This window comes from Nicotiana tomentosiformis, chromosome 6, assembly GCF_000390325.3.
Source record: "Nicotiana tomentosiformis chromosome 6, ASM39032v3, whole genome shotgun sequence".
Taxonomy (NCBI): Eukaryota; Viridiplantae; Streptophyta; class Magnoliopsida; order Solanales; family Solanaceae; genus Nicotiana; species Nicotiana tomentosiformis.
Window position 1 is genome coordinate 72971412 of NC_090817.1, and position 14255 is coordinate 72985666.

Consider the following 14255-nt stretch of genomic DNA (forward strand, 5'->3'; position numbering starts at 1 on the left):
AATTTACAGAGTTGGTGCATTTTATTGTCCAACTTTATTAAAATGTTTCCATAACAGGTTAATTCTGGTCTCGCTTAATACAATGAAAAATTTATTTTTAGAATAACGTGGAAAGAAACATATTACTACTGATTAATGAAAGACAAAATAATTAATATATATTTCAATAAACAAAGTAACTTATTTTTCAAGAAATAATTTTTAATGGGAACATTCTTCTTCCTACCAACTACCAAATACACCCTCCGACTTCATAAATTCCGAACAATCACATACGAAAGATAGTAAAAAATGCATGGGTGCTTTATTTGGACACCCTCATTTAACCTATGCCCAATATTTTATGTTTTGTGCACAAATACCCGTTTTATGGTTAAAGTTAACTGAAAAAGACTTTTATGTCCTCCTTTTAAAGCAACGCTTGGCATATTATTTCCTCTTCTGCTGTCAAGTGTCTTTCTCCTTCCACTGGATAGCTATCGTCGCTTTATCCAAGAGGGAGGATGTGCTAAAACCATAGGAGTAAGCTCCCATAAATCAGGTCATCTGTATAAAAAGAAGATTCTCTTTATTCTCACCTTAAGCTCGGTCATTAGATGTCCTTTTCAATTGATTAGACTATGGCGAATCCTTGGGGTGGTGTAAGATTGCTCGCAACTGGGTTAACGATTCTCAACTTTCGTCTTCGCTTCCATTTTCTTAGATTACTCATTCCATAAAAGGAATAAATTGTTATAACTGTTACTCCCGTCAATATTGCTATATTTGTAAATAATAATTCTGGAAAATATAAGTTATCGTAATGAAGCAGTAATTAATTCGAGCCCACTGAATTCACAGTGTTTCCTTAAGGAATTTAATCCCCTCCTAGTACCCAAGGTTATGGATTATTTCCTCCCATGATAGAACGAATCACACACTGGTGTAGCGATACTTCAAACCCCAGTGTTTCAGCGAACACAAAGTTCGGTAGCAAATCACACTTACAGTTGCTGTGTTTGAAGTTAAAACAATGCAGAACAAAGGAGTAGAACTCAGAAAATCGTATGGAAATGCTGAGAGGAAAGAGTGCAATGTATAGCCAATGAGCGTTTTCAGTTTGGTGTTTGTTGTGTCTTTCTTTAACAGCTGCTGCACATATTTATAGCAGTCAGCTTTGAAGATGAACGACCCTCCACCCTCCATGGTGGAGTATGCACTAGCTTGTTTGTGAAGCAAGCACTTGGTCATAGTGGGAAGAGCATTAGGCGGCTGCTATTGCAGCTGGTATACACGGATTGGAACATATCCGTTACAAATGCGGATAATCTTACGTTAATATTTACTATTAACAAATAAATTTGGTCCAAAAGATTAATCAATCAATCGATCATTTGACCAAATCCGAATCCGAATCCGAAGCCGAAGCCGAAGCCGAAGCCGAAGCCGAAGCCGAAGCTGAGCCGAGCCGAGCGAGCGACGACGACGGCGCGAGGCCCGTTGGGAGTTTCTATGAGTGCTAACCGTGTCTATCATTTATTTCTATTCATTATTGAAAGTTACGAGACTATAAGTGGATTCACGTTGTCCATTATGGTAGGTTTGATGTGATTCCTGAGTAAATTTGGTTATAATTTGTGATTTGAAACTCTACCGGGGTGAGAATTTAGCAAGTGTTGAGATTTTATTGGCAGAATTGAGTTAGTGGAAGATTTCTATTGGTATGGTGTGTATTCGACTTGTGATTCAGAGTTGAGGGCGAGACCCTCGCGACTCCATGTGATTTGATATGTTTGAGTCGGGCTGCGTGTCGCGGTGGAGGGTGATACCGGGATAAGATCCTTATGATTTGTTCATATACTTTAATTTTTCCTTTTGAATTGATTCGTAGTAGGGTATTGTTAGAGAGTTGTGCATGTCGGGCTTGTTTGATATTTATCTTATGTATTTCTCTTTACATATTTAGTCAATTTCATTATGTGTTTCTTGAGTTTTGGCTTGTGGGGTGTGTGTCCGGTGGTGTCAGTTGTGACTTGTTGATTCGGGTGTATAGTTATGAGGTCTTCATGTTTCTTGCATCATTGTCAGCCTTGTGGAGGTTTGAAACGGGTTGCTAACGGATATGGGTCTAATTGTCGGTGTTGGTTTTGATTTCGGGTAGCTAATATGATCAGAAATGTTATTATGGGCCTATATGTGGTGTGTCTTGTTGTGTGGTCGTACCTTATGGATGTAGGCATGAGTTGTTACAACTAGTTGAGACTGATACCGGTTATGGATTAAGAATCGGGTCTTTTGAAGATAAATGGAAGGTGAGAATTTTGACTCTATATTCAAAACTTCATATTTTGTAATTACTACATCATAGAATGAATTTACTGCATTAAAGTGGATGCCCAGTTTTTTACTGTTAGTGAACTTTCCAATTTTTACTGCATTAGAGCTATAAGTCCCCAGTTTTTACTCTTAGTGAACTACCCAGTTATTTACTGCATTAGAGTCATAACTGCATTACTGCATTAGAGCCATAACTGCACAGTTTAACTACTGAACTTTTAGTGCAATTTTCAGTCATTATTCTGTTAAAATCGACATTAACATGCCATATAAAAAACTATAATTAGTGATTACAACCAAGTTGACCAACATAATAAATCCGAAAATGAAAGGTATTACAACCAAGCTGATCATATTTGTGCCATATTTTATTAAAATCGACATTAATATGCCATATAAGGTATTACAACCAAGCTGACCAAAACAAAACATTCATGAAAATCTGGATTTTACAACAATTAACTTCATCAAAACCCTACTGCACTACACAAAATGCAAAATTTATTTCATCAACAATGCCACAACAAATTCGACTAATGGTGTAAATGAAATCATAATGAACATATTTATCTGCATCACTTTCACTTCCATCTCCCTTGCTTTATTCATTTCAACATCATTTATAGCCTCCAAAACATCAACTTTTTCCATCAATTTGTCCCTTTCAAGCTTGCACGCATCCAACAACATATTCAGCGTCATGATTTTGACATTGGCAGCATCTAATTTAGACTTGAAATCATTGATTACTATCAACACTTTGTCCGGAGGGGCTTCGTCTTTTCATTCCCAATATCCACATGACTCGTTCTTACAAATACAATCAATAATTATGTTAAAGAGCAAAAAAATAAAACTTTAAATGCATCGACGAGTAATGAATGACAAGCAAAATTCAAACTTACTTCAGGTTTAGCACACTTGTAGAATCTCTTTCCGGGGTTGTTTGTAGTCGTCGAAGTGAAGTTGTTCACAATCTCCCCACAATAGCATCTCCTTCTCGATATAACACTAGAACTAGACATTGAACCAACTTTTTAAGACTATCAGATAAACGAAAAAGAACAAAGAAATAGAATGAGAAGTTATAGTATTTCAGTTGTAGAAGAGAGAGAGGGACAGAGCGCTTCTATTGTTGGAACCAAAAATAAGTGAACAAATTAGGGTTCACACATTAATAAGGGTGAAGGGTCTAATATTTTAGGGTCGGGTAATGGGTTTTGGTCGGATCTATATTAAAATTAACTGGATGAGTTTGGTGTTGACATGTGGCCCATCTGTTAAAATAAGGTTATTTGTGTTTCATAGTAAAACGATATGGGATTTAATGCTCTAATAGTATAACAGAGAGCTTATTTAAACTATTTATGATAGTTGAGGGACAAATCAGACCCTTTTTCCGTTAATAAAATTCAAATCTCCCAATAATGCAAAGTGTCCCCAAAAGAGCAGCCATTTACTAATGTGGCCCAATAAAGCTTATCCTTGAGCTGATGCTTCCAAGTGATCAACCATTAAAGGAGTATGATGTTAAAATAAAGTCAATGCTTAACAACAAAGGAAATAAAACCTAACCACAGATGCATTTCAGAAATTTTATTTCCTGTATTCCTCTATGATGGCTCCTTCTCTGGATAATGGTCCCACCTCTCCAGACTCCAATATCAGCCATATTGTAAATAAGACATCTGCGAAGTGCAAATATGAGCCAAAGGTAGAAGGACCTGAAGAACAACTCCACTGACTTTAATATGGAAATTACTAAAGTGTAAGCTAGAAAGGAAGAAACTCCAAGTGCGCCTACTATACTAGAATTGCACATGCACTTCAGGTCTTGCTCAGCCATTGTATATGTAACACCTTAACTTTCAACTAAGAAAAGTAAAAAGAAAATTGTAAGACATTAAAATTGAAGTTAAAAAGGTCTGAGCTTGTAAAGATTCATTTGTTTGTGTTGCTTCACTCCACATAAGTTTTTGAACTGGTCAAATAAAAAAAAAAAAAAAAGTCGATGTATGAGCAGCTATTCCCGAGCAAAATAATGCCATCAGAACATCTGCTTAAATAATATCTAAACCAAACAAGACGACTCAAATGACACTGCTGCAACAAAAGTCAATTTCCAAATAACATTATTACCAAGTATTTGTTTTCATTCTTTTTTTTTTGGGTGGGGAAGGGGGAGAGGGAACCATATATCACCACTACATTATATGTACACAATGAAAAGCTAGCAGATTTAGTTTAACATGTTCCACACAACAGGACACATAATGAACATACCTGTGTGTTACACGTCCAAACACCTAGAAGAGGAGTTCAAAAAAAAACCTTTTGAACAACTTGTTACATGCATGAATCTTTAGGTATCATTTACTTGAGCAAAGCACAAAAAATCTTACAGAAAAGACATCTATTCCCCAACAGAAATATTCCAGGGCGGAATATGGCCCATGATCAAAACTCCACTCTTTCATTAGTCAGAACAACCTCACTATCGCTACTAATATTGTACACAACTATCAGCCAGCAATAGGTGCTTGGAAGCAAATTCAAAGCCAAAACACAAACCTAAAAATATCAAACGAATCTGCCCGATTCATTCACGTTTCCCACAAACAGAAAAAAGAAATAGAACTAACAGAGCTGTCTAAAAGTCATTCATCAAACACCAAAAAGACAAAAGTTCCAAAAGAAACATAAAGAGATAGCTCCCTGATGTACCAGATTAACAAAAACTTGTAATTAGAACCTATAACACTACTTATAACAGACACAAACTATACAGCTTTCTGCTTAAGACTCCAGACGATAGAGGCCATAATCAAGTGAAGTTGCTCCTATGTCCTCCAAGATGACAACGAGGTACATGGTTTCGCAATGGACAGAGCAATCTAGAAGGTGGGGTATTATCAAACTGTGGAGGCAATAGATCATAATCTCCACCAATTATATGTGGCCTCCAAGGTCCTGGGAATGGATTAGGACCCCCTAAAAATCTCAGGGGATCAACCACTCTTCTTCTGCTTATCATCTTCCTTCTCTTCCTACTCTCCCAAGACTTGACAAACTTGTCTTTCCAATGCCCCCCTTCCCCTCCTCCAGGCGTGTTGGCATCACCAAACTGCTCCACATACTTCTTCTTCCACAGATCATCACTCGAAGCCAAATATCGCAATTCAGAGCTCAGACAACTCACTTTGGCTATCTCAACACCGGGAAGCAACTCCAAAATCTTCAACTTAAGGTCAGTGGGAAGTCGCATAAAGCATGGTGGAAGTTCCAAACCAGACTTGTCACACAAATCAATCAGCAATGGCAGCACAAGCCCATCCTTCACATTCCTCCAAAACTGAAACACTTCCCTCTCAGGACAAGCCCCATTGTTTACTTCCTCATGTAATCCACAATTAGCCCACACAACATTCAAGAACGGAACCAACTGATCCTCATTCAATGTAACTCTACGTGTGAAAACACCACCAGACAATGACCCGTGAGCAATAAAAAACTTCCCTAAACAATGAAACTTCAATTCAACAGTATGATGAATAGACGCCTCAGGCAGGGTGTAAAACAGAGTCATTCGGGAAGGCGAAGCACCCCAAGGCCAATAACATTTCCAAAACTGGGACCCACTAAGTTGAGTAAAGGAAACAGGGTCAAGGAGAACAAACCCAGATTCTAGAAAAACAGCGTGAAGCGCAACCACCAACAGCTTATGGTCACGGCCGCCATCATCACTCAGCTCTTCTGTGAACACTTTCCTTAAAAATCCAGGTACAGAAAACGACTTGGTCAAATTCACATCAACTGTCATGTCACTGTAATCGACCTCCATAAACTCCTCCGCTTCCGCTTCCGCTTCCTCTCCCTCGAATATCGAATTTACGGTCTCAGGTTCCTGGATAATTTGGGTATCCAATTTTTTGACTGTCTCAAGTTTTTGGATAATTTGGGTGTCCAATTTGATGGGTTGAGATTTGGGGATATGGGTTTCAGTTGAAATTGGAAACCCATTTGGCTTGAAAGTGAAGAAAATAAGATCACCGGAGGTAATACCAAAGGATTGAAGCGTCTCTTCAGAGGGCGAAAGGTCGTCCTTCCCGTTGAGGGAAAGATGAATGGAATTCGATGAAGATGAAGATGGAATTGTTTGAGAGATGCGTTGTTTCAGTTCATGAACAGTGCAAGAAGAAGATGGTATGTCGATTTTTAGGGTTTCTTTGGTTTCCAAGCATCTGATTCTCAGTTTCATGGTGGTGGCTTTGGCTGTGGACTTGGATCTTTCGGGGGCAATTGCACCAGTACCCGATATTAATACCACCATTTAGTCTGTAGCCAATTTTTATAAATTATTTAACTAGTACCCAGTTTATAATAAGTTACTAATATCTGGACGATAGTACCCTTGTAATAAACAAAAACTTGTACGACCTTCATCGCAGTAGATCCATCCAACACTTAGACCCGTTTGACCATGAGTTTTGCCAAAATAAATTTGAGATTTATTTGGCAAATACATGTTTGGCCATAAATTTTGTTCACATTTTGGCAAAATTTCAAATCCCAAAATTACCTCAATGGGCCAAAACATGATTGTTACATTTTTAAATTTTTTTAAATATTATCCCAAACTTTTATAATTTATAAAAGAACCCATATTTATTATGACCAACTAAATATTTGATGAATATGCTCCCTTATCAGCTCAATCCTTTGTGCATCTTACTTTTGCTTCTGATTTGTAGGCTAAATGGCTTTCTGAACACTCATATCAGTTAATTTTTTCTTCTTAATTAGGAGCCGTAATTTTCTAATGGGATTTCACTGTAATTAATGATTTATATAGTTCATTATAAAAATGATAATTTTGTACCAAACTTATTTAAGTTCAGGGTTATGGTTTGTGATAATGATACTATTGGGTATTTGTGATAGTTTTTAGAACTTGTGGGTATAAATAATGTTTCATGTTTTTTCAAATAAAAAGTGAAATATGTTTTGAAAAATCAGATTTTTCAAAACAAATAATTTTTCAAAACAAATTTGAAAATCTATGGCCAAACGCTAGCTTAGTTCTCAATGATTTTCTCTACAACTTAAATCGTTCTCTTTATTTTTATGCAATATCTCATTCCGTTCTCTTTATTTTCTTTGTACTTTCGTGCTTAATTATTGGTTTCAGATCTAAAGCATGAGATGAAAAAGTAATAGCTATGGCGGAAGATGTAATGATTCACGAAGAACTTTCTTCGAACTATTGTTGCATTTTGGTGAGTATTTTGAGGTGGGGTTTCTATTTCTCTATCAATTTTTAGTTGCTTATGTACATAGATTTTTGATTTTTTTGTTTGGGTTACAGTGGGGAAAGAAGTTTAATAAGTTGAAAGATAACTACTGGAAGCTTGAAGAACGTAGAAATGCTCTACGTAAAAGTCTCTCCAGTCTCCATTTATAAGAACCAAGTTTTCAATATAAATTCTGAGAATTTCACTCTAAAAAAAGGTTAGAATTTTTCTAGGCACTATATAGTTGATACATTTGAGTTTGAAGTTAGGCATGATAGTTCAAACTTCAAACATATAGATCTGAAGTTGGGTCCTGCAGATTGTTAAGGTTAACTTCAGTCTGAAATGTAGTTCGAACCGCACAAGCAATATGCCAAGAATAATTTCAGACATACAAATCTGAAGTTGGGGACAGCGGACTGCCGATTGCCAACGTTGACTTCAGTCTGAAATGTCTAATGTTCGAATGGCACATGCAATATGTCAAGGTTAACTTCAGACATACGGATCTGAAGTTGGATACTGCGGACTACCAAGGTTAACTTCAGTCCAAAATGTCTGAAGTTTGAACTGTACAAAGCAATATGTGAGGTTAACTTCAGTTCGAAATGTCTGAAGTTCGAACTGCACAAAGCAATATGCCAAGGTTAACTTCAGTCCGAAATGTCTGAAATTCGAACTACACAAGCAATATGAATATGCCAAGGTTAACTTCAGATATACAAGTCTAAAGTTGTTGAAACTTCAATTATATGCAAGCCTAATATCATATCCGTATGCCTGAAGTTGTTGAAACTTCAGATCGGGAGGTCTAAAGTTTGCACTGCAGTGGGCAAACTTCAGACGCGAGACTGAAACTTGCTTTCTGCTGCACTTCAGACCCATGGCAATTGTCTTTCGATCTCCATGGTGATGCTTGTAAATCCTCTTATTTTCGGTGCTAAATTTCTATTAATGATAACCGGAGATATTAGATTAACCAGATTTTGGATTATATTCTCTGTCTCACAATCACACCAAGTGCAAACTAATTCTTTTTCATGGATAATTTCTTTTGTGAGTTCTATACACAAGCAATATGCCGAACTTCAGTGCGAAATGTCTGAAGTTTGAACTGCACAAAGCAATATGCCAAGGTTAACTTCAGTCCGAAATGTCTGAAGATCGAACTGCACAAACAATATGAATATGCCAAGGTTAACTTCAGACATACAAGTCTGAAGTTGTTGAAACTTCAATTATATGCAAGCCTAATATCATATCTGTATGTCTGAAGTTGTTGAAACTTCAGACCGGGAGGTCTAAAATTTGACGTGAGACTAAAATTTACTTGCTGCTGAACTTCAGACCCGTGGCAGTTGTCTTTCGATCTCCATGGTGATGCTTGTAAATCCTCTTATTTTTGGTGCTAAATTTCTATTAATGATAACCAGAGATATTAGATTAACCAGATTTTGGATTAGCTTCTCTGTCTCACAATCACACCATGTGCATACTAATTCTTTTTCATGGAAAAAGAAGACTAATTCTTTTTCATAGATAATTTCTTTTGTGAGTTCTATACACAAGCAATATGCCGAGGTTAACTTCAGTTTGAAATGTCTGAAGTTCGAACTGCACAAAGCAATATGCTAAGGTTAACTTCAGTCCGAAATGTCTGAAGTTCGAACTGCACAAGCAATATGAATATGCCAAGGTTAACTTCAGACATACAAGTCTAAAGTTGTTGAAACTTCAATTATATGCAAGCCTAATATCATATCCGTATGTTTGAAGTTGTTGAAACTTCAGACCGGGAGGTCTAAAGTTTGCACTGCAGTGGGCAAACTTCAGACACGAGACTGAAATTTGCTTGTTGCTGAACTTCTGACCCATGGCAGTTGTCTTTCGATCTCCATGGTGATGCTTGTAAATCCTCTTATTTTCGGTGCTAAATTTTTTCTATTAATGATAACCGGAGATATTAGATTAACCAAATTTTGGATTAGCTTCTCTGTCTCACAATCACACCATGTGCAGACTAATTATTTTTCATGAAAAAAGAAGACTAAATCTTTTTCATGGATAATTTCTTTTGTGAGTTCTATACACAAGCAATATGTCGAGGTTAACTTCAGTTCGAAATGTCTGATGTTCGAACTGCACAAGCAATATGCCGAGGTTAACTTCAGTCTGAAATGTCTGAAGTTCGAACTGCACAAAGCGATATGCTAAGGTTAACTTCAGTCCGAAATGCCTGAAGTTCGAATTGCACAAGCAATATGCCGAGGTTAACTTCAGTCCGAAATGTCTGAAGTTCGAACTGCACAAGTAATATGCCGAGGTTATTTTCAGTCCGAAATGTCTGAAGTTCGAATTGCACAAAGTAATATGCTAAGGTTAACTTCAGTCCGAAATGTCTGAAGTTCGAACTGCACAAGCAATATGCCGAGGTTAACTTCAGTCCGAAATGTCTGAAGTTCGAACTGCACAAAGCAATATGCTGAGGTTATCTTCAGTCCGAAATGTCTGAAGTTCGAACTGCACAAAGCAATACCAAGGTTAACTTCAGTCCGAAATGTCTGAAGTTCGAACTGCACAAGCAATATGCCGAGGTTAACTTCAGTCCGAAATGTCTGAAGTTCGAACTGCACAAAGCAGTATGCCAAAATTAACTTCAGTCCAAAATGTCTGAAGTTCGAACACAAGCAATATACCAAGGTAACATTACAATGACATTTGGTCTTTATAACTGTAGGAATTGAAGAAATATTTTCGTTGGAGGGATGAAGAAATCGATTCATGATCCATGGTTGTTCTAAGGAGAAATGGAAGACCATATACACGAGGCCCTAATGATCAATGTCAGAGTAAACCACGATGGCGGAGACCGGATAACATTGACTTCTCTTAGTTTCTGGTGTATTTCTAGAGGTGAAAAATAGATATTGAAGTTATTTCCAGAGGTCAAAGTAAACCACTTCAATTTTCTTGTTCCACCTGTTTTCTAATTCTTGTAGTTTGGTGATGTTGTTCCTAGTGTTGGAGAGAGTGGTTTTTGGGTCTTATGTGTGTGCAGAAAGTTGAAGCTAGAAATAAATTTATAAAATCTAACATTAGTGAAATTTAGTACTTTTTGTGTGTCCACCAAATTAGGATGGTTTTAGTACTTCCCGTGTGTACACGGGGTTCATTGATGTAATCACTACTTACCAAAAAGAAAATGGAACAAAGTTTTTTTATCTCAATTGTATTCTTTGATTCTCAATGTTGTTCAGAAACTCTAATGGCAAGCTCATCAACCAACAAGAAAGTTATTGTCAAAAATGACTTTTTTTTATAAGAGAGCCAAAAATGAGATAAAATAGCCGATTGTAATAACAAATTCATTACCAAATGAAACACAAAATAGCCAACCATCTTGGCAAATTGATCACATTATTTCAAATATTACAAGCATTGCCTTCCAACTATTAACCTAAATCAAATTTAAAAAAACTACAATATTTTTTATGACAATTGCGAATTTTTATTCTTTAACTGGTCAATTTTTAATAGACAAGCTAAAATGCCCACATAAGCACACACAAGTATAAAACATAACATATTTTTCCGAGTCTTGCATCTAGTTCTTTTTTCCTTAGTTTTCTATCTTTTAACATCTCTATTTCACCTTCCAACTTTATAATCTAATCCATGTAAGATGACAATTCCATCTCCATCATTAGCATTTCTGCTACTTTTTCTGCCAATACAAATTTTAGCTTCATTCTTTTTCAATCTGTCATAAATGGCAAGATCTTCCTACAATATGAACATTGACAACTCCATTAGTCATTATAAATCCAATGAATATATGGTAAAACTAAAGTACCAACACCATTATTCATTCATATACAATAGATGATAAAATTAAAGCACCAACACCACTAGCCATTCATGTCTAGTGGTCACAGTACCAACTAGATATATTGTTGATACCCAATTTTTTCCTCATATTTAAAAAAAAAATATATATATACTTTCAAAATAGCATATTTGTATCATCATTTAGTTACAAACCCATACAAGCAATTTTCATAATTTTTAGAAGCTCTAAATTAATTTCTTGCTGCATTTTATTGCATAAATATCCAATAATTACTCTTAAATTATTTTTATGATGATTTAATCATCCAAACTTATTATTTACACCAACATGTATGTTTTATAATATTCTACTTCATTTTTTCTATAATTGCATTTGTATTTTTAGGCTAATTGCACGTTTTTTGCAATAATAGCTTATATTCATGTATAATTACATTATTTGTGCCTAAGTTATTATTTTTCATTATTTTAGTGCACAAATAATATTTTTTATTATTTATTAACTACTTTTATAAATTATTTTTTTGATAAATATTGGGTATTTAAATAACAACCCATTTTAAAACCAATTTCGGACCAAATAAATGGCCCAAAACCCTCAAACATCTAGCCCAAATACCCCAACCCAAACCAAATGACCCACTAATCCAAAATCCGGTCGGTGCCCCATCTCTATGACCCGCTCGTTCCAACTTTTAATCTTGGTCGTTGATCTCTCAAGATCAACGATCCTTATTCACCCTTCCCTTTTAATTAACCCAACTCCCAAACCCTAACCTATTATCCTCTAACCCGCCGCCCTCACACTCTCTCAACCTCCCCTTCTCTCTCTGAAGAACCCTAAACCACCCCCCTCCCCCCTAAATCCTTCTCCTAATCCCACTAAATATGGGATTCGACTACTATTTCTTGCCATATCTGACCCCCTTTTGGTACTGATTATTCTCTTATGGTATTACTTAAGTGCTTGCCTAAATATGGCAAGCAAATCTCTTCCGAAATCGAACCAAAATGGTTCAAATCTCTGATTTTGAATGTTTTTCTGTCTATATACGTTCTATGCTACTATGTGAGTCCGATTTTTTGTTTAGATTCTGTTGATTTACACTTTTCCTAAAAAACTAGGGTTTATAGATTTCTCTCTTAAATTGATTTTTAGATTGATTTGCATGTTTATTTTTCTTGTTTGTTGCTTAATTTACTCTGTTTTCTTGATTATTGCTCAATTGTTTCACTACTATATAAACCCCTCCTCCATTCCCTTTTGGACAGACGGCGAATCACAAAATTCCCACTAAAAAGCTAAAGATCTTCACTCTGTTGTTCGCTTATTCTCTTGTTCTACTCTGGATCTTGGACGGCTGAAATCCAAGGCCATCGAAATTCCTATTTTTCGACCTTCCTTGGGTGCGAGCATTGCCCTGGGTTCCTCGAAACCCTTGGGAACTTGACGCATCTAAGGTTCTGGGTTATACTATTGTGTTTACGTTCAAAGTGTTGTGGAGTCTGTTCTTGCTTGTTTTGTCTACTTGTCAATCAGTAACTGGTGAGTTCTTTAGCCTTTGCAATATTCATTCTCTTGTGTTCATGATTTGCATATTCACATCTCTGAAATTTCATAACCCAATGTGTTTTTAGACTATCTCTATGTGCAACCCTGCTAATATCGAATCTGTTTGTGATATGAAACTCTCTAGCATTTACTTATGCCTAAACTGCCAGTTCTGAAATGTGTTTCTGTTTAAATGGAAAAATTTAGACTGTTTGAAGTCGTTTAGCTTAATATATTGGTACTTTGATTGTCTACATTGGTTATATGGCATCAATTTATTTCCTGCCTTGTCCTGGATTTCTATAGTGATTGATTTGTATCTGTGATATGCACCAATCTATGTTAAAACCCTCATTCTAGCTATGATTTGCTCCTATGATTATTTTATCACTTAGTATATCCTTACCCTGCCTAACTCTGCACTCCCTAGCAACTAGTTGTAACCTTTTAGAATAGCTTCCCAACTTGAGTTTCCCTCATGACATTTGACTCTGTTTTGCCTTGTTGCTATGAGTTGGTCTGTTTAACTTCTGGTGTGCGGCATAATTTTACCCTTAGGTTTGAACCTGTTAGGTTAATGTTCTATTGTTTGTCTTACTGGCCTAATGCGCCTTTGCTTATTAGTTTGCAATCCCAGAAGTCATAATTCCCCCCTTGCATCCCACAAATGTCTTCTGCCCCAATGTGCTAAGTGTGGACTTGTGATATCAACCTGTCTTTTAAGTTTGTTTATCCTCTTTGCTGAAGTGTTCATTGTGTGATCACCTTTGCAATGCATTTTTCTAAAAACTGCAAATGCATTTCTTCAAATTCTACCAGTTGATCACCATTTTTCATTCTCATTGGTTATTTACCCTATTCTGAATCTATAATTCTTGACCGACTGAAATCCAAGGCCACTAAAGTTTTCTCTATTAACCTCCCTAGTGTGAGCACTGTTCGGGGTCCATTTTGAGACCCTTGTGAACTCTGACACACTAGGACCTGAGAATCTTTGGTCACTTTCTTTACTACTCAGTTTTGTCCCTCTTTTTGTCTGTTGAATGTGCAAATTGAGTTGTGTGATTGATTGGTTTCTGGATCCTATGATCAAACCATGGTTGTTTGGTTTGGTTTGAGTTCTCCTATGGTTTCTGGGCTATGTTGAGATCTGTGTGTGCTAAAAGGTGGAGAAAGAGCTTAGTTGAAGACCTGGTAGTGCTGGGTATCTCTTTGTGCCTATCTTAGGCCTATTGTTATTACTTGTA

At 36.3% G+C, this 14255-nt stretch overlaps 1 protein-coding gene across 1 annotated transcript; it reads right to left on the minus strand.

Annotated features, from left to right (window-relative positions):
* Positions 1-4894: 4894 nt before the first annotated feature.
* On the minus strand, positions 4895-6648 carry LOC104121370 (F-box protein SKIP22-like). Its single transcript, XM_009633346.4, has one exon. It carries the CDS (start codon positions 6644-6646, stop codon positions 5141-5143), a length of 1506 nt encoding a protein of 501 aa, XP_009631641.3. The 5' UTR covers positions 6647-6648; the 3' UTR covers positions 4895-5140.
* Positions 6649-14255: the final 7607 nt, after the last annotated feature.